The following is a 25,053-nucleotide window of genomic DNA, read 5'->3' on the forward strand; positions in this document are numbered from 1 at the left end:
CTGTTTCCATTTGGTTATCTCTCTGTGAAGTACATTGTGTGCATCATTGCTGGTTTGGGGGCTCATTTTGTTTTACTGTTAAACCTTGGAGATGCCTTGAGTGAGCTCGGCTGCTCCGTAGGAGCATCAAAGTGCTCTGTTACAATGAACTTGGTACATGTGCCCCCTAATCTGTATTCCTGGCAAGTCAGGGTTTTAACTGTTGGTTCTAAAACTGAGCAGAAGTATCTGTTGGGATTTACCAAGCACACAACACCCCTGTCGTGCCATGAATCAGAGCAGCCTCAGGGGAGCAAGGGTTCAACCTCTTCTAGCAATGAAATTTGAAGAGTAGGTGCAGGACTGTTTAGTACGAGTGGGTTTGGAGTTGGTTGTTTGTTTTTTTTTTTTAATGACTGCAGGGTTTGGGTGGACAGGCTTCACTGCTGGCAGTGCCAGAGCTTGCTCAAGAGGTTTGTGTCTCATCTGAAAATCAGAGCAGATCAGCAGTGACCAGCCCCAGCAGCTGCTCCGTGGTGGGGCTGTGCACGCAGCAGGCGTCCCTGCACCAAGAAGCTGACACTCTGACATGACTCAGGAGTAATTTTGAAGGAGGCTGAGTGCTGGCTGGCTCTTGGTGTGGGCACCGCCACAGCAGTGCCCCTGTGCCCACTGTGAGTGCTCTCAGCTGGGCAGAGAATGGATGAGGACATTGAGCTACCTTCAGAGTGAAGGCTTGGGCAGGAAAGCAGAGAGCTGGCAGCTGCATCCCTTCCTTTTGAAGGTTCTTATGTATATTTAATATGTATTTATTATATATGTTTATAAATATCTGTATTAATATATATATTTAAACAAAAACACTTCTACAACACCTCCCCATCCTGGCAGTTTTAGAGATACTTCTCTCAAAGAGGGTTTGATGGAGGGGTTTTTTTGAGTGGAAAAAATATCTGCTGAAGCTGAGCAGCAGAACTGATGAGTGGTGCTCAGATAACCTTGCAGAGTGCATCCAGCCCCTCCTTCAGTGCCAGTGGCTGCTGCGGGGTGTCTGTGCTGCAAAAAGCTGCTGCTGCCTCCGTGCCTGATCTTACCTCGGCAGACACAACCGCGCAGCACTTGCTGGGTTGTCTTTAAGAGGAGCCTTTTCTTGTCTGTCCCTGAACAGACGAGCTGCCGGCTTCTTGCATCCAGGCTGAGCTCTGCTGCTCCTGCAGGAGCGGAAAAAAAAAAAGGTGGTTTCCCAATTCCCAGCTGTGATTTGTGATGTGCCACGAAGGGAGGTGGCAACACCTCCTCCTGCCTGGCTTTGTCTCAGCCAACTGCTCAGGGCAGAGGGCAGGGAGAACAGCCAGGAGTTCACCACAGCCACCCTTCCCGGCTTCCAGCATTAGCATGACTATTACAGCCCCAGGCACTGTAAAGAGAAAACTGTGTTTAAATATATATATATATATACTTGAAATGAACAGAGAAATTAATGGAATAGCAAATTGTAACGCTTAGCACGTTGACTTTGTGTCAGTCTTGCAAGGCAGCTGGATGTGCAGCCTTGGCACACTTCATCTCCAGACCTTCCTCTGTGTTTGGCCATTTTTTCAACATCTGCAATTCTGTTTCCTCAGGAAAGAGCCTGCAGGGCATCATTCCTGCTGCCACTTACCCAAAAACCTTGTGTGTTTGGTTTCTGATGTGTTTTCTCTAAAGCTGTGCTATGTGTTGGCAATAAAATGCTGTGCTAGCAGAAATTAATGTCTTTTGGTGATAGTCAGTGGGGCTGCTTGCTGGAGTTCCAGCCTCGGAGTGTTTTGGGTTATAAATCTTGATTTCTGAAGTTTTCTTGCTTGGCTGAATATAGCTCAGCTATCAAAACAGTTATAACAGTAGCTGCCAGCACTTGGTGCTTGCTGTGGCCTGCACTGAAACCAGGGGTGAAGCAGCAGCAGCATCTTGTCAAGCTTAGAAGAGCTTCAGGAATGCACTGGATGATGACCTCAAAGCTGTAAAGTCCCATTTCAAGCTGCTCTCAGTCTTGGACTCAGGCACACGTGTAAAATTGTTGTAACCTAGATGATGCCTGGGAAGCTGAGGCAGGGGTGAGGATGTACCCAGGACTAGCTGATGAATTCCTGCATTCCCTGTCTGGGGCTCTTGCTCCAGGATGTTGAAGTCACTCTACTCATATTATTTTCATATCCTCTCAAAAAGCAACTACTTCGGTGGCTGTGCCAGCAGTGACCAGGGCTTCTCTGATGCCAGTAATTTCTTTGGCTCATTTTCTGACTGAGTCAGATCACTCAAGCACCTTAAAATAGCCACTATTTTTGTAGTTGATATAATTAATCTCATGTGTGTGGATGTTCCTTCCCTATCCTAGGCTTTGAGGCTTCACCACTCCCTTGCTGACCAACTCCCTGTGTTGGCACAGAAAGCTTTTAGCAGAACATGGCTTTTTCTTGAAAAAAAGCACAAAGTAGGGGCTGTGTGAGCTCTGCTTGGTGAGGTCACTGCCAGGCAAAGGCTATTTTTCTTTGCTGCTGCCATCTCCAGTGACAGATTCCTTGCTTCACATGGTTGGTTCTTTTTTAGAGCACCTCCTCCATCTGCTTTTGCATGGGTGGATGTGGAAGGGGGATGTTCAGAAGCTGACAGGTCTGGGGCCACAAAGATGGCAGCAACAAATAGATGTGTGGGTTTAGTGGTGCACTAGGAAAAAGGGGGTTGGTGTTAGTGGACACTGTGTGGGGGACTCATCCAGCTCTGGGAAGGGGAGGAGAGAGGAAGGGGATGGGCTGAACCTCTCTCCTCCCCTTTCAGGTCAGTTCCTGCACCAATGCCCATCCAAAAGTGGAAGTGTGGGATACTGGATGTTGCCCTGTCCCAAATTTCCAGCCCCACTCATGGCTCCCGAGGGGGGGGGTACAGAGGGTGCTGTGCTTTTGTAGTATTTTACCACTGATTTTTCAGGTCTGAGCACATCAGCAGGAAGGGGAGGAAAGAAAAAGACCTTTTGAGATGAAGCAAAGCAAGCAGCAAGCTGGAGCAGGGGCCTGACCCCTGCTGCTTGCATGCAGCCCCCTTCCCACGAGGTGACTGTAATCCCAGCAATTAAACCAACCAGGACATGTTGGGGAAAGCCCTCGTGCTGCCATCTGAGGATGCTTATTGAGTGCCCGCAGGGTGCTGAGCCTACGTGGAACCAAAGGCTGCGTGGCTGAGCCTGACAGACTTGCTGTGTCCTGGGGAAAAAGAGCTCACTGGTTTTATTAAACACTTTTAAGTATCCAAGGAAGGAAGAGCTTTCTGCAGCCATGGACTTGGCTGAGCAGCCCGTCCAGCTCCCAGCTTTTGCAGTCAGAGGATGGACTGTCCTCGGATGCCATCCCAGCCTCTGGTACTGGTGTGGCCAGAGAGGCAGTGGTTTCCCTCTAAGCAGACCCCCACTCCTACACCACCACCAGCAGATACTGCCCAGGGAATGATCATTTCCATGGCAGCATGTTGCAGTAGGGTGAACAGACGGTGGATGCACCACGAGCTGATGGTGCAGCACAGGGAGATGCTTCATCACAAATTTGGGGCTGGGCAGGCTGTGAGGCTATGCTGGCAGGGGGGAGACGTTAGCACAGCCTGGGCTGCACTGGGAGAGAGAGGCAGGGGGATTTGCAAAGTGAAACTGCTCCCAAGGGCTGGCCCTGCGCTGGATTTTCCTCTCTAGCCAACAACTCTGCTTTCCTGGTGCACTGACCACATCCAGCTGGACAGGATTTTGTGCCCCAGTCCCAGTTCAGATTTCAATCCTGCCAGCTCCAGGAGTCTTTCTAGGCTGGGGCTGTGTTCCTCTGGCTGTAGAAAAGTTCCTGCCTCCCAGAAAATGCCACTGGTGGTATTATTTAAGCAATAATGGGCTTAAAGCTAGTAATTGGGAAGAGAAAGTGACTGGCTTGCACAGTTTCCTATTACTTTTCTATTGCCTGTATGATCTGAGCTCTGAGTGTTCCCCGTGGTGGAGGCAGGGTAGAGTTTTAAATAGAATTAAATCCCTTTAACATCAGTTTTGCATCAGCAGAACTTGTGCTAAAATGCCTGTGCTGCACTGGGAAGGCTTGGGAAGTTAGCCTTGCTTATCACCCTGGCCAGGCACAGGACAAATCGTGCTCTGAACGCAGCAGGACAACCCTGCTGCAACCTGGTTACAGTGCTAGGACTGCAAATGAAGGAAACGTGGCAAAAAAATGGTATTTTGCTGAGGGGCAGTGAAGGAAAGGGCTGCACAGGTCACATTGCAGTGGATTTGGGGACCAAATTAAAATCTGGTGGGGCCTGAGTTGCACAGAGGCCTTTGTCCTTAAAAGCTGTACCAATGTTGGTAGCCACTGGGAGGGATGCTGGAGGGGAGCACGAGCCTTGCTGGCTTCTTTGGGCCACGTGCTGCAAATCCCATGTCTCTGTGCCCTTCGTCCCCCTGGGTCTGCTGCTGCTACTGCTGCTGTGTGCCCAAGCTGGGCCATGGTGATGGTGTTTTTACATGCTTCTGCCTCAATGAGCTCGTTTGTGGAAGGCTGAGTAATACAGGAGTATGCATTTTAGAAACATCTACCTGGGGAACGTATCCCTGGAGCAGTGAGTATCACGCAACCCTTTGCTGGTTAAAAAAAAAAGGTGCAGAGACAAGTGTTAGATGAGCTGTGCTCCTCCCCTCCTTTGCAAATAGCCTGGGTGGTTTGTGCTGAGCTCTCCGCAGCCTCGCCGGCAGGTTTGGCTGTATCCAAGCGCAGGTTTGTTCCCTCCTTGGCTGCTGCCACCGAAGTCCAGGCGTGCCCGGGCAGCTCCCGCGGGGCCTTCATTGCAACAGGGGCGGGAAGAAAACTGCATTTATTGTGTGCATCGGTACAGCTGATGAATGTGTGCACACACGCGCGGGGAGCTTTTGGAGAGGGCATAAAGCCCGGCGTGGTTGTGAGGTGGGAAAGAGCTGCGTGCCGCTGCTTTTAGCACCGGGTTGGTTTCCCGGCTGTGCCGCAAACCCCCTGAGGGTCGAACCCCTGGGGGTTTTTGAAGGGATTCAGCTTGGTTTCCACATCCCTGTGGCAGAGAATGAACGGAAGCTCCCGAGAGCCCTGAGGAGTAGCCAGGAATTGGGGGACGCTTCTCCCACTGGAGGTGTTGGTGTCCCACCAAGGTCATTCCTGGCCCCAGGCCCTCAGCTCAGCCTGGCGCCCGCCTGCGTCTTCCCACCCCTCTCTCCCCATCCTCCCGCTGCCCATCGCCCCTCCAGGCAGGACCCCCGCTGCCCACCACCCCAACCCCCCGATCTTTTGCTCCGGGTTTTCCTCGCTGCGTGGGGGGGCGGCATCCCCGTGGCGGAGCCCGCTCTGGAATCCCCCTCCCACCGGGAGCCCTGGCGGTTTGGGGTGCCGGAGCTCCCCCAACCCACCCTTCCCTTCCTCCTTCCCTCCCTCCCTCCCGTCCCGCCCCTCCGCATCGCCCCGCAGCGCGGCCGCGGCCGTTCCGCGCCGGGCGGGAGCGTGCGCGTAACCAGGGACACACACACACACACACACACGCGCGGGCACACGCACGCAGGGCCGCCCTGCAGCACCGCGCCGATCGCCTTTGCGGCCAAACCCCGGCAACAAAGACCAGCCCCGCTCCTCCTCCTCCTCCTCCTCCTCCCCAGCCCCGCGGCTCCAGCCTCCCTCCATCCCCGGGCTCCGCGCCGCGCTGCCCGGCCCCGCCGCGGGATGTAGCCCGGCCGGGAGCTGCCACCGAGGCACCGCGGGCCCCCGTCCCGTCCCTCCTTCCCTCCCTTTCTCCTTCCTTCCCTCCCTTTCTCCTTCCTTCCCTCCCTCCCTCCTTCCTCCTCTCCATGCCCCCGCAGTGAGGCCGGCGCTGACACCGGCCACCATGGGGAAATCCAACAGCAAGTTGAAGCCTGAAGTTGTGGAGGAGCTGACCAGGAAAACGTACTGTGAGTCAAACGGGCCTGCACGGGGAGGGGTGGGTGGGATGGAGGGGGTGGGAAACGAGTCGGGGCCGGGGGGGCTGCGGGGATGCTGGCGGGACGGGCTGCGGGGGCTGCGGTGCCGGCCCCGGCCTCTCCCTGCCCCTGGAGCGGTGGTTTTCCCGGGGGAGGGCGCGGGCTCGACCGGGCTTTGTTGCAAGAATTCCCAGATTAGCCTGGGAGGATAAAAAAAAAACCAAACAACAAACCAGCACCAAACCAAAATACACACACACAAGGCGGTAGAGACAGAGAGAGAGAGAGAGAGAGAGGGGTAGGGGGGCTGAGAAACACTCTGGTTCCTTACCAAAACCCATCCTCCGTGGCCTATTTCTAAGCCTTCAGTGGGGACAAGGGTCGCATCCTGCCCACCCCGGGTGATGCACCTCCCTTTTCCTGCCCCTGCTCGGAGCATCCCTCCTGCCGGGGCTGCCCCGGGGCTTTGTGCCCAGGCACTGGCCGTGGGGGTTGTTCCCCCTTTGCTGCCTCCCCGGAGCTTCTCCCTAAACAGGGAGCTAAACCCATCTTGGGTGGCCGTCCAAGTTTGGGTGCGTTTAGTTGGAGGGGTTTGCTTTGTTATTTGTGTTCTGAAGTGGAGACAAGACACCTGAGAGTTTGGCGTTTTCCTGTGAGCATCTCAGTATCAGTTTAATAACCTGATTTTCTAAGTGAGTGGCTTTCCTGTCTGAACCTCCACTGTAATCTTATTAACGTGGCTGGTGCTTGAGCCACCCAGCTTCAGCAAGATCAGGTTTTTTGGTGTTTTTGGGTTTTTTTTGAAGGATGCACAAAGAAACAAAGGCTTTGGGTGGTTCAGCTTTGCCCTCCTCCCGTCTCAGGTCGGAGATATTCCCCCCCCTTTGCTTTGCCAGAGACCTTCTAACGTGCAGCAGACCTGGGAGCTCTCCCTCCTGTCATTGCTGCAGTCCCACGGCAGTGCTTACCCAAAAAGGCAATAGATTAGGATGCAGCAAGTTCTCCCATATGGAGAAGAGGCAATACTGGTGCATTGCACAACCCTACACGTGGGATTGCTCTCTCGCCGTGGCACAGCTGGGGAGCAGGGCAGGTTGCGGGGGGCACCTCCGCAGAGCTGAACTGGGAAGGATGGTAAGGAGGGGTTGGGGTGCCCTGGCTGGGCTTCCTTGAAGTATATCAGGGAGAAGAAATAGTGAGAAGGTGGCTGTGGCAGTGTCAGTGTCAGTGGCAGACAGCTGAGCCCCGGGTCCTGCTGTCCCCAGTGCAGTGGTGAGCCCTGGCGGTGCCGCCGCGCTGGGCTGGGTGTGATGATGGTGGCCCCGCTGCAATCGCCTGCTCGGTTTGCAGCTGCCACGATGATCCCATCTCCAATAGAAACACAGAATTACTGAGGCTGGAGAAGAGCTCTGAGATCATCAAGTCCAGCCTATGACCTAACACCACCACATCGGCCAGACCGTGGCACTAAGTGCCACATCCAGTCTTTCCTTAAACACCTCCAGGGATGGGGACTCCACCGCCATGGAGGGGGTCTGGGAAGAGCTGGCCCTGGTGCAGCCTGATCTGCTGATGCTCTGCTGGTGCTGGGCTCTCTGCACCCCTGGGTGGGTCCTGTCAGCAGAGGGACATTGCTTTCTCAATCACTCTATTCCCAACTTTCTGCTTCTCTCTCTTGGGTGCCCTTCCCTTTTCACTGCACCCCTTTCAAAAAAGACTCCCACCCTCTCATCACTCCCTCAGTAAGTTCCTGGCCTGCCTGAGGTTTTATCTCCTTGCTCCAGGCATCTTGCCACCTCTTTTTTGAGGTGCTCCAGAGCTGTGTGCAGGTGAGGCAGCAGCACCTGGACAGCCATGCCACGGGGCAGCATGTGGCTCTTCCCATGGCCAGAGCCTGGTGCAGCATCCCAACGTGCCTGGTGATGTGATGCCTGTCAGGGAGGTCCATCACTAGTACCAGGCTCTGTTTGTTGATCTCAGCTCTTTTCACCTCTCGTGTCTGGAATTAATTACTTTTGCTGAGTGTTTCTCCCCCTTTTCTGCAGCTGTCAAGGCAAGTGCATGTTCCCTTGTCTGTCAGAGCGCTGCACAGGGCCCTCCCAGGCACGTCTGAGAGCCTCTGATTTATCTTCAGACCCTGGGAGATTGGAAATATACTAATATCCTCTGCATTTTGGGAAATCCAGGCAGAGGAGATGCAGGTAGGAGTGCAGGGTTGCCCTGAGTAAAGACCGATCCAGACCCGTGTGCCATGGCTCTCAGACCAGCTTGAGCAGGGCATAGTTGTACCAACAAATCCACAACATGCTGTGCAATTTCTGGGGAGGTTTTGCTCCAGAGCACTGTGGTATTTCGGCATCTTTCAGGTGGACTGGTGATGATCAACCTTTGAAGAGGAACCCTGGTGCCTGGTGCCCTTCTCAGGTGCTGGCTGCCACATTACTGAGCCAGTTCTGGCCTTGCCTCGTGCATGGTGCTGTTTCTGCTGCTGTTACAGCACATCTGGGCAGATGTCTCCAAAAGCCCTTAACTGGCAGCTGATGAAGGGATCTGCTTTTATCCTGGGAAGGTTCCTGTGGCAGTGTTAGCTGTACCTGAAGGGTTTCCTGCCCAATGGGATTTCCTCCCATTGCATCACTTTCTGTCTGTGCTATTTCCAAACAAGGTGACGCAAATAACCAAAAAAGCCCCTTCTGGGCTCTGCAGGATCAGTGGGATGGGGAGATGTCACCCCTTTCCCTGCCCCACATGGCTTTTCTGCAGTTTTATCTCATCTGTGGGCTACATAGAACCTGCTACTCATGCTACGTGCCCTCAGTGCTCTTCCCATGTCTGGTGGCTTCTTGCATCCCTTGACCACTGTCCCCCATCCCCTTTGGTCTCTTCATCTCCTATTTTTGGCATTTCTCTGGCTGTGCCTTGATTGCAGCAATCCTGGGGCAAGCAGACTGTAGCAGCAGCCAGGAGAGAAGCATGTTCATGTGCTAGGGCAGTGGCAGCCTGGTGGTCCTGCTGGAGAGCTGCAGGGTTGCTGTCAGTGACCTCCATGAGATGGGAGAATGATTTTACTGCAGGTATTCAGAGCAGGTTGTCTCAGGTCCTGTTGGGAACTGGACATGGAAGGGCAGGAGCCTGGAAACCTCATATTTTGACTCCCCTTCCCACTCTTCCTACTCCTGACTTTCAGGGCCAGATTTGAATGGCACTTGGACACCTAAAGGCACAGAATGATATCTAAGTGCTTCTTTGAAGTCCTGGCTGCCCAGTTCCTGCTGATTTGGACCCATCACCATTCAGTGTCTCCAGGCACCTGAGTACCCAGGAATACCTGGCAGTGCCAAGCTTGCTCATCTGCCAGGTGCTGGTGGGAAGAGCCTGGCTGCAGGGTGAGGATTTAACCTTCCTCAGAGGCTGGTGCCTTCCAGGGTCGTGCAGGAGAAGCCAACACTGAGTGATAACAATAATGAATAATAAATTATGTAATTCTTTATACTTCCATAGAACCTTTCATCCAAAAGCTCCTGAAGTGCTTTATAATCATTAATTTATTAATCTTCCCCATGCCTCGATGAGGTAGCTCAGGGACACAGTTTTGGGCTTTGAGTTTTGTCCCAGGAGGTGATAGTGCCTGAGTCTTGAAGGAACCACCATCCTCCTTGGATCTCATCTGCTGGCCTCTCTTTGGTGGGGATTTAAGCCTGGGCTTAACTTGGGCCAGGTGCTTGTGGCTCAGGGTCATGGTGGGATTTGGGATTGTGCTTAAGAGCTTTGTGGTGCTGCAGTCCAAGGGTTCTTCTAAGCTGGGGATTTATGAAGGTCTTGGAGTATCACTGCTCCCTGCAGCCTGCAGGAAGTTGTATCAAGTGCACGTGTGTGGTTGTGGGTGAAGAATATGTGTCGTGGGTGGAAATTGCTTGACGTGGAGTCCTGGGAGAGAAACTGGGAGAGAAGTGCAGTGCTGAGCAGCCCTGTTGCAGCAGCACTCCCAGCCCAGCCCCAGCATCGGCAGCCCTTAAAACCATGAAACAGGCTTAAAAATTTGAGGTTGTTTCAGAAGAGCTGAGGTATTTTTAGTCATTTTGGGGTGGGTTGGATTCCAGGGTTTCACTTTCCCAAGCTGTTTCCCAGGTCCACAACTCCTAACGCTGTCTGTGTTTAAGGCCAGCTGCAGCAAGCACGCAAGCTGGTGTGCTTGGAGCCATGTAGGGGCAGTGGCCTTGCTGCTGAGACCAGGTTTGGGGTTGGGGTGGTGGTCCTGGTGCTCTGGAGGCCACCGTGGGGCCCTGGGGAAGGTGTGGGAGCTGTGGGTAGGCTGCCAAAACAATGCCTCGTGGCCCTGGGAGCCCCAGGCTGTGGAGTGGGTGTGGGGAGAGGAAGATGCTCTTTTCCCAAGAATCGCCTCCCACCCACTGTGATCTATTTTGTGGATCTTAAACTGACTCTGGCATCATCATTTTCTGCTCTTTTACAATAAGCCACAAAATTGGCTCTGTTGCTCGACAGTAATGCTTTGAATTAATGGGCATTAGTTGAAGAGCAAACTGCAAACATATTGATTTGTAGATACGGGGGTACATGGTGGTGGGTTGAATTCTGGGGGAAAGGAAAGAAAATTCTCCAATTGCAGGAGTTTTCAGTCTGGAAAAGGGGTTGGTTCTTCCATGGGGGCACCAGGTTGGGGCTTTGCTGTATCGTGCAGTGCTGGCTGGGGCAGTGGGCAGGAGCAGAGGGACAGGCAGAGCAGAGGAGAGACCTCAGTAGCTCAGTGATTTATTTTTAGCCTCTGAAATGTTTGGCCTGGGGTGCTGGGTTTCTCTGCCAGGTTGGTTGGTGTTGAGATCCCTCCTGTTGCTCATCCAGCACCGAGCGGGGCGAGCGGGCCAGGCCGTTCCGCACCCTGATCCCTCAGCAGGGGGGAAATACCTAAAGCCCCAAGATGTGGCTCTCTGCCCGTGTCTGGCAGCTGCCTGCCCTCACCTCTGCAGAACCAGCCCCACGCCCACTGGCTCTGCTTGGGGTGGGATCTCTGTGGGACCCCCTCCTGGGAGAGGGCTGGAACGGTGAGGCTGGGCCAGCCGGTGAGCGTGCCTGCCTGTTCCCAGTGCTCTCAGCATTTAATAGGATTTTCCAAAGGAAAATTTCTGGAGGGAGGAGGAGAGCACCTGCCCTAGAATCCTGGAGATGTGCTGGGGAGAGGAGAGCAGAGTGGGCCTGCTGTCCCTGGTGTGGGAGCCCCAAAGAAGGGTGATGGGCAGCGTGCACCTGAGGGATGCTCCAGGTCTGGCTTTTGTTTGGGGACTGTTTTTTACTGCAGCCACATGTAACCCAGAGCTGATGAGGTGGCAGCTGTAGTGCAGATTCTCTGTGAGCTCCATGGGAACCTGATGTGCTGCCTCTGGAGGGATGTGGTGGTCTGGAGGCATCTCCAGCCCCTTCTCCAGGGAGGTCCCAACCTGCTCCCAGGGTATCTCATGTCTGGGTATCCCATGTGCTCACGGACCTGATGCTCTGTGGGTAAGTGCAAGCAAAGCAAATTTTGGGGTATCAGAAACAAGTTTTGGAGTGTCCCTGTGGTCCTTGGGAGGTGCTGGCAATGCCAGGATGGGAAGAGGAAGATGTGACCAAGGGCCTCTTGGGCTCCCTCTGTGGCAGAGCAGAGCTGCCTGCTGCTGCTCCAGCATCAGAAGAATCACATTTCATTTATCCCCTGACATGTTAATGGATCTGCTTAACCACTCTCCCGACCTTTGCTGCTGCTGCTATAATTAAGGTTGTGAAACAAGAAGCTCTGAAGGCATCAAAGGAAGTGGCTGCTTCAGGGAGGAGCCAACGTGCGCTCCCTGCCTTATCGGGGTGACATTTGTGTGGTTCTTCTGTTCCTCCCTTCCCTCTTCAGCCTCCTGGGTTTTCTAGGGAGCTGGATGGGAAAAGGAGGAAGAGTCTGTGCCCTCCACCCATGCCTGCCTAAAGGTAGGGCTGGCGGGGGGATGCTCAGCCCAGGGCAGGGTGACCACTGCAGTGGTTCCTTGGCGGCTGCTGCTGCAGGTGCCCAGCAGTGCTGGCATGGGGCTCTGTCCCCACACCTTCTTCACCTTGTTCTCCCATCAAGGCACAGTTTTGGTTTCTCCATGGAAGGAGGGCTGCCTGTGCTTCATCCATGGCCTGACCCTGTGGAGATGCCCTGGGTGTGGAGGAGCTGGTGTTGGGTGCCTCCAGCACCCTCTGCTTCAGCAGCCCTTGGCACGGCCCCATGGGTGGGATGGGGAAGGGATAGAGATGGCCTCACTGCTAGGAAAGCTTTGCCCTGCAGCATCCTCCTGACCTTCCTTTGGCTCCAGGGTCTGATGGTGGAGCCATAGAGACTTTCCTTTCACTGCCCTCTATGGGTCCCAAGGGGAGTTTTCTCCTCTGATTAGGGCAGGAACTGCTCTGTGGGTCTGGAGCAGCACCTTGCCCATGCCAGAATGTCCTCAGCTGGGGGAGGGCTGAGCAGGATTCAGGATACAGGTGCCCCTGCAGCCAAGGCAGGGGGGCTGCTCCATCCCTGCTGCCAGCAGCACTGGGGATCCTCTGTCCCACCACAGGGCATCGCTGCATCGGCTCCTGGGGAAGCTGGGATTAAATCCAGCCTGGGATAGACCTGCCACAGCCACCAGCTCCTGCTGTGGGTGTGTTCCAGTCTGATTCATTCATTTCCAAATGAAGGCACTGTCCTTTGCCCTTCCTCTGCTGCCTTTGCTGCAGAGAGCGACTGCTGCTTTTTCCCTGAACCCAATTTCCAAAGCCTAATGTCGGGGCCTTAAATATTTAATAAAGTCTAAAAAGGATTTTAACTGTGTATTGGCTTTCCTGTTGGTACCAGCCCCGGGGGAGATGAGAACAGAGCTGCTTGCTCGTGGACCTGTTTATCCAGTCTGGGAGCAAGACAGACCACTAATGGCAACCGCTGGTGAGCAGCGTGCCAGGCACACAGGCAGCTCCTCTGCATATTGCTCCATATCTCAGCAGTAACAAGTGACACCAATAGCACCATCAGGCTGGTGCTCCAACCCTCTCGGAGGCTCCTGGACCATGTGTGTGATAGGAAGAGAAGCCAAATTGGGCAAGTGCATGGGGAGCTGGGTGAGCTGGGCTGGGGATGTCCTGTTCCGACAGGTAGGCAGCTCCAGCCGTGCTGGTCCCTGCCTGGTGGGGCTGCTCCCACCTCTCTTTGTGATGGGATGTTTCAGGGATGGGCACCTGCATGGGGACAACCCAGCATGGGGACACCCCTGGTGCATTGGCTGGGAGCAGGGACAGAACACTGCCAGGAGGCACAGGGCTGAGATAGGGGCGTGGTGGTTCCAGCAAGTTCTGCTGGTCATCGCTGGGAGCAAACTCAATTGTCCTTGGGCAGGGTCTTGCTGCAGTTGTATCCCCAGGGGGTGACCCCAGTGCCACAGCCAGGTTTTGCTGGGGTCATGTTTTAACACTTGCTTCCCCAAATCCAGCCCTGTGCCCTCTTGGGAGCAGGAGCACACCCAGGCCTGGGGAGGGTTTGGTGGCCCCAGGGCTGAGCCCTGAGGGAGGGCAGGAGGACGAGCTGTGCTCTCTAATGTTTAACCAGGACATTGGTTGTGTAGCTAAACCTGAATTGTAATGAGACCGAGTCTGCAGGGCCAAACAACCCACGTTTCCAAAGTGCTGATGTGTGACATATCCTGAAAGTTATTGCCATCAGGTGGGGACCTGGGTGAGCTCCAAGGTGTCCCAGGATGAGGTGATGGGTGGTCCCAGGGGAGGACTGAGCCCATGGCAGACTTGGGGTGGGGGGGTTTCACCCCTTCTTTCATCCCAAAAGGCTCTGGCTCTGTGCTGTGGTTTTGGTACTGGAGCCAGGGGAATACTTGGCTGGGAGAGTTTCACACCCACGTTCTGGCCATCTCCAGGGTCCAGTGGGTGATTCCCCCCCCAGGCCTGCACAAAGCCACCACACAGCCCAGGCTGTGACATCCCTTCCTCTCCTGTGGGTAGATGCCCATGCTGCACCAAGCAGATGCTGCTCATCTACGGCACCCATTGGTACCTCCAACAGCCTGAGCTGCTGCCATGCTCTTGGCTGGGTGTTTTGTAGGGAGGAGGCTCAAAATTGGTAGTGGTCACTCTGATTATGTTGAGGTTAGCCTGGTTAAGCCGCTCTGCAGGGACAGGGGCTGGCACCGGGGATGGGTCCATCTCTGCTGGCTGATGGGACCTTCTCGGGCCCATGTTTGCAGGAGCAAGGTGTGAAATCTGCACTGAGTGTTGAGCCCTGTGGTCACTCTGGGGGGACCAAGGGCTGCTTCTGCGGTGGGTGTTTGTTCAGGCTGTGGTGCTGACCCCCAGATCTGGGTCCCAGAGCAAGGAATGAAATCAGAGCGAGCACGTGCACACGCTGCCCGCTCGGCAGGGAGGGGGGAGCTTGTAACTGGGGAGTACTGGTGTTGTGATGATGTTGAAAGGGGAGTTTGTAACAGATTTATGTTCAGACAGTTCTTAAATATGTGTTTCGCTGACGCAAGGGGTGGAGTGTGTTCACAAATTGTGGGGTGCACCCCAGAGCACTGTGGTATTTTATGCATGAGGGGCCAATTAGCTCATGCATGAGCACCCCAGTCATTTCTGCATCAGCACCCAATAAATTCATGCATGAGCACCCAGGTAATACACACACGAGTGCACAATTAATTTACATATGAATGCTCAGTGGGTTTATGCATGGGTGACCAGCAATCTCACTCATGGGTGCCCAGTTAATTTACACTGGATCACAGACTGCTCTGCACCTGAGCACCCTGTTAGTTGGTGCATGGGTGCCTAGTTAATTGATGCATGTGCCCCCAGTCAGTTCATGCCTGAGTGTCCAATTAATTTATGCATGAACACCTGATCCATCCCCACCTTAGTGACCAATTAGTACATGCACAAGTGTGTTATCTATTAATTACACTAATTTACACATGAGTGCCCAATTAGTTCACACAGGAGTGCCCAGTGAGTTTACACGTGAGTGCTCAATTAGTCCGTGCATGAATGCCCAATAATTCATGAGTGACCAAAAAATGTATGCATGAGCACCCAGCTGGTTCATGCATGAGCACCTGATGAAATCATGCATGAGCACCCAATTAGTTCACCTAGAAGCACCCAAATGATTTCTGCACGAGTGCCCGATCAGTCCGCGCATGATCGCCCGATTTATTTTTGCATGAGTGCCCATCTAGCCCAGGCATGGGTGCCTGGTTAGGGGATGCTTGAGTGCCCCCTTGATCCACGCCTGAGCACCCACTTTGCTCATGTGGGGGCACCCACTCTGCACACACCTGGGTGCCCGGTTTGCTTGGAGCATCCGCAGCAGATTTGGGCAGCCCCAAACCCCAGAGGGGAGCCCCAGCTTGGGGCCACGTGCTGGCTCCCCTGGGATGTGCAGGGACCTGTGGGGACCCTGGGAAAGAGCCACAGTGAGTCCCTGGAGGAAACAAATGCCAGAGGACTGACCTTGCTGCGCCTCGGGGGGTGATGCTGCTTCGTGCCTGGCAATAATTAACCCTGGTTTCCCTGCCAGGGCAGTGGAGCCCGTGGCCCCACGGGGATCAAGGTGCTGTTGGAGTGGTTGGAGTGAGGGGGGATGTTGGAGAATCTCTGCTGGCTGCTGCATGGGGATGGTGTTTGCCAAGCCTTTGGAAGCCCCAGCCCACACGAGGACAGCCCTGTGCCCTGGCTGTGGCACACAGGGGCCAGGCTGAGGGTGTATGATCCAACTCAGGACCTGGTCCTGCAGCTGTGGCTAAACCCTGGCCCCTGTGCAGGCAGGGATGGGGATGGCTGCAGGATGGTACAGTGGCATGAAAAAGGCTCTGGGGGCTGCAGCATCATGTCACCTCGTGCATCCCATCCTGGCCAGGGTCCCCAAACCCCTCTGTATCTGGGCACCTCTCCTGCACTCCTGACAACCACAGTCTAGCTCCCCCACGAGCAGGGTGATGGAGGAGGATTCCAGGGTGATGGATGGGGATTTGCAGGCATGGGTCCCTCCTCTCCCTTCTCCTCTCCTAGCTGGCTGGCAAGCACAAATTAACGAGCTTGAGCACTGATTAACCAGAGCTGCTTCTTGCTGCAGTGGCAGCTGGGTGGTGGGAAGAGAGGGGGCACACGAGGGGCGGGTGGAGATGGAGCTGTCAGTCCCCGCCTGTGCCGATGGGGATGGATGGAAGCGTGGGGGCAGAGGGCTGGGAGTTTTTGGGTGCTGAGAGGAGAGAGCTGGGGGGCTCCTTGCAGTGCATCCCCTTCGGGCAGGCTCTGTCCCTCTGTGCTGCACCAGGCATCTGGCCAAAACCCTCCTCCCTGCTGAGATGGGGATGGACAGACCAGTGCTGCCAAGGGGCAGCCAAGGCCTGTGGCTGGGGAGGGCAGCTCAGGTGCCACTCTGGGCTGTCCCTGCTGCCCACTCCTGCCTGTGGTGCAAGCCCCATGTTTGGTGTTTCCCTGTGTCTTGCTAAGAGCAGTGAAAACAAAACAAAGCTGCAGGGGTTGCCAGTGGTGCTGTACCTACTGGAGGGCAGCTCTGGGCTCAGCGCTGCCTCTGACACTGTTGTGGTTCAGAACTGGTGCTCATACCCTGCCTTTATTTAGCACCTTTCATCCCCAAGGATCCCAGGGCAGGCTGCATCCCGAAACAAGCTGCTACGTGTGCTATTTATAGCCATCCATCCCCATAGTGGCTGCGGGAATGCCCGTCCCTGGGGAATGTGGCATGGCTGCTGAGCCCAGCCGGGATGGAGCTGGCTCTTCTCCGGTGGGATGCTGCAGGGGGGCTGCTGTGGGACATCCCCTTGTCCTTGATCACAGGGTTGAGCCTGGCTGAGGTTTGTATCCCTGCAAATTGGTTGGTATTGGCTCAGCGTCCTGCCGTGAGCAGCGCTGGGGGAGGGAGGTGCTGCAGCTGCCACCACACAGGTACTTTCTGGGAGCTCAGCTGGGCTCAGCCTGCCGGGGAGCTGCACAGGATTGATCAGGGGGAGGGGAGGGGCAGCCCTGTCCCTGCCTGTGGCCCCAGTCCCCAGCCCCAGAATGTGTGGCTCAGTCTGGCCAGGGGAGTGGTGTGTTCCCATGGCCGCAGGTCCCTGCAGCAGGGATGGGCATTAGGATCCCTAATCAGTGCCACTCACACCCAGTGAGGCTGGAGCAGCTGGGAAGTGGGAGTACTGAAGGCATCATCTGGCAGGGATCCTTAACTGCAGATATAGGGAGGCAGGTACCCCCTCGGCCCCAGCTTCTCTGGCTGCAGCATCACTGGTCTTGAGGCTGTTGTGTTTTCCTGCACTGGGAACACTCTGGAGAGCGAATATGTGGTGGCAGCAGAGAGATGCACCCAGAGGTGGGTGGTTTTCCAAGGGCTGGGAGATGGGGCCATGTTCCTACCCCAGGGCAAACCCTGCAGTTGCCCCTTGCAGGAGGAAGGGCACTGGTGCCAGTGTGCTGAAGGAGGGATAAGGCTTTACCTGGCCCCTCCCAGGGATGCACATTAACAAATCTGGCACCTGAACAGTCTTCTCTCTTGGAAAATCCTCTCCTGGGAGCATCATGCATCCCTCCTGCGGGCACGAGGGGAGCCGTCTCCATCCCTCCCCTCTCGCCCCAGCCTGAGCATGTCATTACCAGCGTTTCTCCTGTACTAAAAAAAGCACAGATTTCTTAATTGTTTCCTGCTGGAGTTGAAAGGCAGCTCCTGGGCCTGAAATAGCACGTTGAGAGAAACAGCTGAACACCAGAGAGAGCAGGAGGCAGTTTGCCTGGAGGGGCTGATCTGAGTCCCCATTGCAGCCCTGGTGCTGCTGCTCTGGCCCCTTCACCTGCCCCAAGGGCTGCCCAGAGTCTGGCTGCTCACACCCTCCTCCTCCTCTTCCTTCTCCTCCTTCCACCTTCATTGGCTCCTGAGGGTGATTAGGGCTTTAGAGCTGGTACCTGGGGCATCCCTGGGTATCCTTTGGGTGGGGGTCCTGGCTGGGGTCTCCATGCTTGTAGGGAAGGTGTGCAGGGCAGCCTGCTTCAGTTGGAGACTTCGCTCAGCATCTCTCCTTTGGAAGGATGCTTCCATACAGCCCTTTTTCTGGGGGAGGGGAAGAGCTTTGGGGATCAGCATGACTCTTGTTTTTGCCTGCCCCAGCTCAGCCACTGGATGTGATGTGTCCTTCCCATCTCTGTCCCTCCAACAGCCCTGGAGCTGGGATGGAGGGGACCCCTATATGCATGGGGACAGTCTCAGGTGCAGTGATTCCAGCCCACAGGGATGCAGGATCCAGCACCCAGCTGGTGTGAGGTGGAGGCTGGCAAGTGTCCTCCCAGCTGCCCCCACTGCTGCCTCCTGCCAGCCCTTGCCTTCTGCCAGGGCTGTTATAAACATTTCTGGTGGAAAATGGCTTGTTTGGGGTTTTTTTGCCATCCAAGGTAATTGGCATCTGTTGATGTCTTGGGTTTCTATGTTTATCAGCCTTTTGCATGTTGACACATCTCTGCTCCACCTCATTATCCCAGCACATTTCACACCTATTGCTTTTTTGTTATTATTATTTAGATACATGATGCAAAGGAAATTACTAATGAGGCCGTTACCCCTGTGCCCACCCACTGGCACTGGGCTCCCTGCTGGCCAATGTAGCAATGTCAGGGCTGGGCAGGTGCCTTCCCTGAGCTGCCTCCAGACAGATGTCTTGCCAGATGTTTCCAGGAATGTTTTGGCTCTGGGGAAGTGGGAGGGCAGGGCTGGATCCTCCCCAGGCATGAACCAGCCTGGTCCCTGCATGGTCTGTGGCATCTTGCAGTGATGGTGCTGAACTGGTAAAATGTCTTGGTGGGCTCCCCAGTTTTAGAGGTGGAGGGACCTGGTGCCTACAGCTCTGGCTCCATGGACCTCCTGGGCTGGTGGAGGATTCCCAGGCTGTGCCTTGAAGGCAGCTTCTTGCCTGCGGGTAACACAGGAGCAAGCCCTGGGGCACCCCCATAGGGAAGTCGCTTCTGTGAATTGCAAATCACCAGCTGGGAAAGTGCTAAAGTCCTTTTTCTTTTCTGTTTTGTTTTGTCTTTTCTTTTGTTTGTTGTTTTTTTTTTCTCTCTTTCTCTCCTGCTTTCTCTTGCAGTTACAGAGAAGGAGGTGCAGCAGTGGTGAGTGTCCAGTGCGGCGGTGCGGTGGTGAGCCAGGGTGCAGGGCTGCCGGGCTAGGGGGTGGTGGGAGCAGGCAGCATCCAGCAACCCCAGCTCTGCAGAGCAAGGGGTGCCCAGGGTGCATCTGTTTTTTGGGGCGCAGGGGTTGCCTCATGGAGGGGAGACCAGCAAATAGAAGGATTTCCTGCACACCTTATGCATGATGCATGGTGGGGCTTGGCTCCGACTGCTCCTGGATGCTTGTGTGGGACGGTGCGTGCTCCCTCTCGCCTCTTCCCTCCCCTTATGGGCAGCTGAGGGGAGAGGGGACATGGGGACTGTCCAGCTGGTGGCTGTGGGAGGCCAGTGCTGTCCCAGCATGTCCCTGTTTGCAGCAGGGCTGGCAGAGGCTGTCAGGGGCTGGTGCCTTGCCAGCAGCACGCTCTCACCCCGTCCTCTCCACCCCAACGAATGCAATGTCCTAGAAAAGCCACCGCTTCCCTTTCATCTTCCTGTCCCACCCGCCAAGGTTTGCTTTCTTTATCTCTTTCTCTCATCCTCCCTCCCCTCCCCTCTCGGATGAGTCAGAGCTGCAGCAGCGTGAAAAAGATGTCACCGGCACTTCGGTTTCCCACCTCACCACCCCCTTCCCCTCCTCCTCCTCCTCCTCGTCCCGCTGCAGCCGATGCCTGACAGATCTGGGCGACACGTTGCATAATGCTCACACACCCCGTGTTGTCCCTACGTGGTCCCCACGTGGTCCCCACAGCCCGTGAGCCCCTTCCCCTGCACCCTCCAGGGTGGCACTTGGTGCATCCAGCCCGGAGCTGAGACTTAAAGGGCTTTTGGGGGTGTTCAAGCACTGATGGGTTTTGGGGACAAGCCATGGGCTGTGCCACTCTGAAGGACTCAGTAGCCCTGCTGTGCTGTGCCCCCCAGCTCCTCTGGGCAGTTTTCACTTGGGGTTGTGCAAAAAATGCCATCATGGAGCCTCGGCTGCCCCAGGTGCTTCAGGCCACCTCGCTGGGGTTTGTTCCCAGGGCTGCAATGTGTCCATGCTGAGGGGTGGGTTGCAAATTGCCCGTGGGGTGATGGTGATTCCCTCCCCTGCAGTGGTGCAGCAACTTGGGGAGAGCTTTCCTGGCCAACTCTGCTGGAGAGCTGGCTGGACGTGTCTGATGTAGCAGGGCCAGGCCACAGTGGTGGAGAGGAAGGGGAGCACTGGTCCTTTCCCTGTGCAGCTTCCCCCTCGGGAGCTGCGTGCATCCAAACTTCTGAGCCAGGGAAATGAACACCCTCCTGCTGCCCCCAGGGGTGGTGTCAGGACTGAGCACCTCTGGGAGGTGACTCTGTGCAGGGAGCTTTTTATTTTAAAGGGGGTTTAAAAAGACTCTCCTGGGTTCTTCTGTCTGGGCAGCGGGTTCCTGTCCCCTCCCAGGTCCTGGACAGGGTTCAGCAGGAGCCCTGTTGTGGCTCAGTTGCCACTTCTGGGCTCACAGTGGGGTTGGAGCAGTGTGGTGGCACCACTTGGTGTCACTGATGCCACTCCCTGCTTCTCCAGGCTCTCCCTGCTGCCATCCACACTGTGGTGCCCACAGGGACCTCATCCCCTGGGGCTGGGAGATGCAGATGGGAGTGACACAGGGAGCACCCAGGGACCTTCCTGCATCCAGTCCACTGCAGCACTGGGGACAGCCCCGTCCTGGCTCCCCAGGGCTTGGGAGGAGCTGCATTGGGTGGGGAAACCCACCCAGAACTCATCTTCTGCCCTTCTCCCCAGGTACAAGGGCTTCATCAAGGACTGTCCCAGCGGGCAGCTTGACGCCGCCGGCTTTCAGAAGATCTATAAGCAGTTCTTCCCCTTCGGTGACCCAACCAAGTTTGCCACCTTCGTTTTCAATGTCTTCGATGAGAACAAAGTAAATCTGTGGGCATGGACCAGGGAGGTCGGGGCTGGGCACGGGGTGATGGTGGGAGGGGCTCAGTGACATGGCTGTGTGGCACCGGAGGAGCAAAATATTCCAGCGCTTCCTGGGGTGTGGAATGAAGTGATGCAGCTGCGCCTACTTTAGTTGATGTCAGTTATGTGGGAAAAGGTGGTGGAGGGGCAAGTGGAGAGAAGAGAAATGTGCTGTTTTGGTGCCACTGACAAAAGCCCCCCTGTGCAGTGCTCCCTGCACTCTGGAGTCACTCCCAGCGGGATGCTCCCTGGTGGGCTGGGAGCAGCAGCCAGATCACGCTGCTGGAGATAAACGTGCATCACTTCTCCCTCCCCATTGCCTTTTTGGATGTGCCCCCTAAGAAGGTCACACACAGGCGGGGAAGGTGTTGCAGGGTGGGGGTGGCAGGGACCCCTCACTCCCTCCTTTCCTCCCCAGGATGGGAGGATCGAGTTTTCAGAGTTCATCCAGGCGCTGTCGGTCACCTCCCGCGGGACCCTGGACGAGAAGCTGAGGTGTAAGTGTTCCCGGTGGGATGTGGGTGGGCTCAGCCCTGTGAGGGGGCCAAAGAGGTGGCCCAGGGATAGTGATGGGGTGCGTGCCTGTTGGGGGGGTTGCAGTCCTCAAGCCCCTCAGTGTTGCTCTGGTTTGCAGGGGCGTTCAAGCTGTACGACTTGGACAACGACGGGTACATCACGAGGAACGAGATGCTGGACATTGTGGATGCAATCTATCAGATGGTGGTAAGTGGAAAGGGGGGGCAAGGGGTGAGCAGCCCCTGGGGGTCCCTGCTGCACTGCAGCCTGGCTCTGTGGGCAGGGGGATTGTGGGGAAGATGCTGAAACATCCCCTATTCCCTCCCAGGGCTTTTTTTTTTGGAGGGTTGTGGCCCTTGTGGCCAGCATCTGGCCAGAGGATGGCTCTGGCCCAAATGCCAGCCCTCCCCACCCTGTTCTGACTCAGGGAGGGACAGGGACAAAATGTGTGTCCTCACCTGGGGACACTGTCCAGTCAGGACACAGATGGGTGTGTGACCAGGTCCTGTCCTGCCACTGCAGGGAAACACTGTGGAGCTTCCTGAGGAGGAGAACACACCTGAGAAAAGGGTGGATCGGATTTTTGCCATGATGGACAAGGTGAGGATGCTCAGGTGGGCTTTTCCTTAGGATCAAGGGATTTAGGAGGCACCTGTGGGGCTCCTTGTCACGTCTTGGCTCTTGCAGATGCCTTCTTCCCCATGAATGCAAGGTGTCAGCTGCTGCTGGGCTTGCTGCAAACCCTCACACCCCTCCAGGATCCCTTTATCCATTTCAGGGTCCCCAGGGTGGCATTGCATCCTCTGTGGCACCCCTCCGTGGCTGCAGGTGTGGGTGGTTTGATGGGGAAACCGAGGCTGCAGTGGTGGGGGAGGACCTGGGCAGCAGTGTGGGATGATGCGGGTGGGACCCCTTACCTGGGGTGCCTGGTCCCAGGGTGCTGAGTCCCAGGGTGCCTGGTGCCTGCCTCGCCGTGTCTGAGCAGTGCAGTGACCGGGTGTGTTTTGCAGAATGCAGATGGGAAGCTGACACTGCAGGAGTTCCAGGAGGGCTCCAAGGCTGACCCCTCCATCGTGCAGGCTCTCTCCCTCTACGACGGGCTCGTATAGTCCCGGGGCTGAGCGGCGGTGAGTGCTGCACAGGGGGGGCCTGGGGGCAACCCCTTCTCCCACCCATCTGCTGCCGTTCCCACCATCCCCAGGGGCTGACTCTTCTCACCCATTGTGTTTTTTTTTCCCTCTGCCCTCCCTCTCCTGCAGATGCCCGGGGGAGGACGCCCTCCGTGCCATCCGACCACCGCCGCGCCAAGCTTGCCTGTCCCTCTCGGCCTTCCTTTCTGACCCCACCAGCAAAGGAAGCCCTCGAAGCGCGAGCTCACCCCCCCTCTCTGCACTCTGAACCAGCCGCTGCCATTTGCCAACTTCTGCTTTTTCCAAAACAAACCAAAACAACCAAAACCAACCCGTGACAGACCCCGGTCTCAGCGGCAGCGACGCCCGAGACTCCAAGGCTGGGGGAACGAGTTGAGCATCGCCAAAGGCAGACACACCCCCCCACCCACCCCAGCCTCCTTCCCCTCTTTGCTCCCCTTTCCTACCTTTTCGGATGGGACTGCAGATGCTCTGGCATGGTCCTCTCCTGGGAACCAGCCGGCTGGAGACGGAGCCCAAAGGTACCAGGGGGCTGTGCACCCCGGGGTGCTGCCTGCATGGGGTGGCCGAGGCACTGGCGGCGATTGGGAACACAGTCCTGGTGTCACTGGCAGCCCTGCCTGGCTCACTAGGGATATATATTATTTTATTTTTTTTTTTTGGTGAGACAGTATTGTGCTTTTTCTTTTTTTTCTTTTTTTTTTTTTCCCCCCTTTGGTGGAAAAAAGTGAGGCTTTTTTTTTTTTTACATGCCTGTCTCGACGATCGATATCCTTATTTATTCCTTGTAAATGTTGCTGCCGTGTTTAGTCTCTTGTGTGTGTGTGTCCAACCACCCAGTGATGATCTGTAAGGTTTACATGCTCGTACACAACTGTGGGGCACCGGGAGCCTGCAATAACAATGAAGCCAAAAATCTGCCTTCCCCCCCTCTCCTCCCACCCCCCTGTATCCCAAGCTCCACGGACTGGCTGCTGTTTGGAAGGGGATGCTGTACCTTCTTCTCCTCTTCCCTTTTCCCTGTTTCCTGCATTTTTCTGTTCACTCTCCCCTTTGCAAGCTCAAGCTGGGGCTTGCTCAGCTCAGGCTCCAAACAGTCCAAGCCCTCTCCATCCCTCAGCTGGGCAGGGTGTGGAGACCTCCGGGCACCAGAACATCCTCATTGCCTTTTTACTTCTTTTTTTTTCCTCATTTTTTCAGTGCATGAAAAAGTATTAATGGAGCTGAGAGTCAAGTTTTGCTCTCAGGCAGATTCCTGTACTGTTACACCTTTTACAAGTGGTGGAAGGTCTCTCTGCAGCCCCAGGAGGCGGCTGTGCCCCCTCATGTGCCAGTGGGGATGCCCATGGGAACAGCTTGCTCTGTCCCTCCATCCCAGCTGGGCTGATGGGGCAGCTTGGGGTGGCTCCTTATCTCCTTCCTCCTTGTTTAGCATGTGGGAGGTTTTGCTGAGAACCCCGGGCACTGTCCCAAAGCAGAGCCTGCCCTGGGGGAGGCGAAGGGCTGGGAAAACACACTTGGAGACACCCAAGTGTTGGGCTTGGAAATGGCCCCCCCCCAGCTGCTAGTGGGGTTGGTGTGGCCTCTTTATCACCCACCACCACGAGGTGCCCAAGCTGGGTCCCACTAGGACACACACCATGGGATGCAGTCAGCTGGAGGACGGGTGTAATGTGGGTGCTGCCATGGCTTCATTTCCATCCACCTTGGCCCCTGTCCCGGGGAAGGAGGGATTGGCACCTCCTCGGGAGTACAGTGGGATGCCCGTGGGACCCCGAATCCCAGCCAGAGTGCAAACCCCTCCTGCTCCAGCATGGTTTGCTCCTGTCCTGGTGACACTGATGCTGCTCTCCCACCGCTCTGGGGCTCATCCCATCATCATCCCCAGGGTGGCTGATGTGGCATCACCTGTTCTCCCTGCTTTCCACCTGGATGCCAGCAGCTCCAGTGGCTGAGCCCAGCCAGTCCTCACAGCTGTTGGCTATGGGGACCATCCCCAGGGCTCTGGGAGGTGACGTCTGGATGTGGAGGATGTTCTCACAGGTGTCCCAGGATGCTGGAGACAAGACAGTGCCCCAGTGGGGTCTGAATCCTCCCCACATGGCAGGGACAGACTTTGGCCAAGTGATACTTGTCCTTTGCCACGTGGCTCCTCCAATTTTGGAGATACGTGCTGGTGGCACTTTCTGATGCCCATAAAAAACTGTCCTGCCCTATCCCTGAGGAGATCCACCTCATGTCCACGTGCAATATTTCTGCCTCTTCTGCAGTTCCTGCCCCTGAGGGTGCCTGTGGTTCATTGCTGGGGG

At 55.8% G+C, this 25,053-nt stretch overlaps 1 protein-coding gene across 1 annotated transcript; it reads left to right on the forward strand.

The window, feature by feature from the left end:
* Positions 1-5,712: 5,712 nt before the first annotated feature.
* NCS1 (neuronal calcium sensor 1) lies at positions 5,713-23,549 on the forward strand. Its single transcript, XM_051636874.1, has 8 exons — positions 5,713-5,950; positions 19,114-19,138; positions 20,898-21,036; positions 21,496-21,574; positions 21,712-21,800; positions 22,116-22,193; positions 22,604-22,720; positions 22,853-23,549. The coding sequence occupies exons 1-7, from the start codon at positions 5,887-5,889 to the stop codon at positions 22,700-22,702; spliced, it is 573 nt and encodes a 190-aa protein (XP_051492834.1). The 5' UTR covers positions 5,713-5,886; the 3' UTR covers positions 22,703-22,720; positions 22,853-23,549.
* Positions 23,550-25,053: the final 1,504 nt, after the last annotated feature.

This window comes from Apus apus, chromosome 19, assembly GCF_020740795.1.
Source record: "Apus apus isolate bApuApu2 chromosome 19, bApuApu2.pri.cur, whole genome shotgun sequence".
Classification (NCBI taxonomy): domain Eukaryota; kingdom Metazoa; phylum Chordata; class Aves; order Apodiformes; family Apodidae; genus Apus; species Apus apus.

Bases quoted from the DNA above. Each gene is read 5' to 3' on its own strand.
- NCS1 (XM_051636874.1), top strand. From the start codon at position 5,887: ATGGGGAAATCCAACAGCAAGTTGAAGCCTGAAGTTGTGGAGGAGCTG. The intron at 19,139-20,897 runs GTGAGTGTCCAG...CCTTCTCCCCAG, and splicing joins GAGAAGGAGGTGCAGCAGTG to GTACAAGGGCTTCATCAAGG. The intron at 21,037-21,495 runs GTAAATCTGTGG...TTTCCTCCCCAG, and splicing joins ATGTCTTCGATGAGAACAAA to GATGGGAGGATCGAGTTTTC.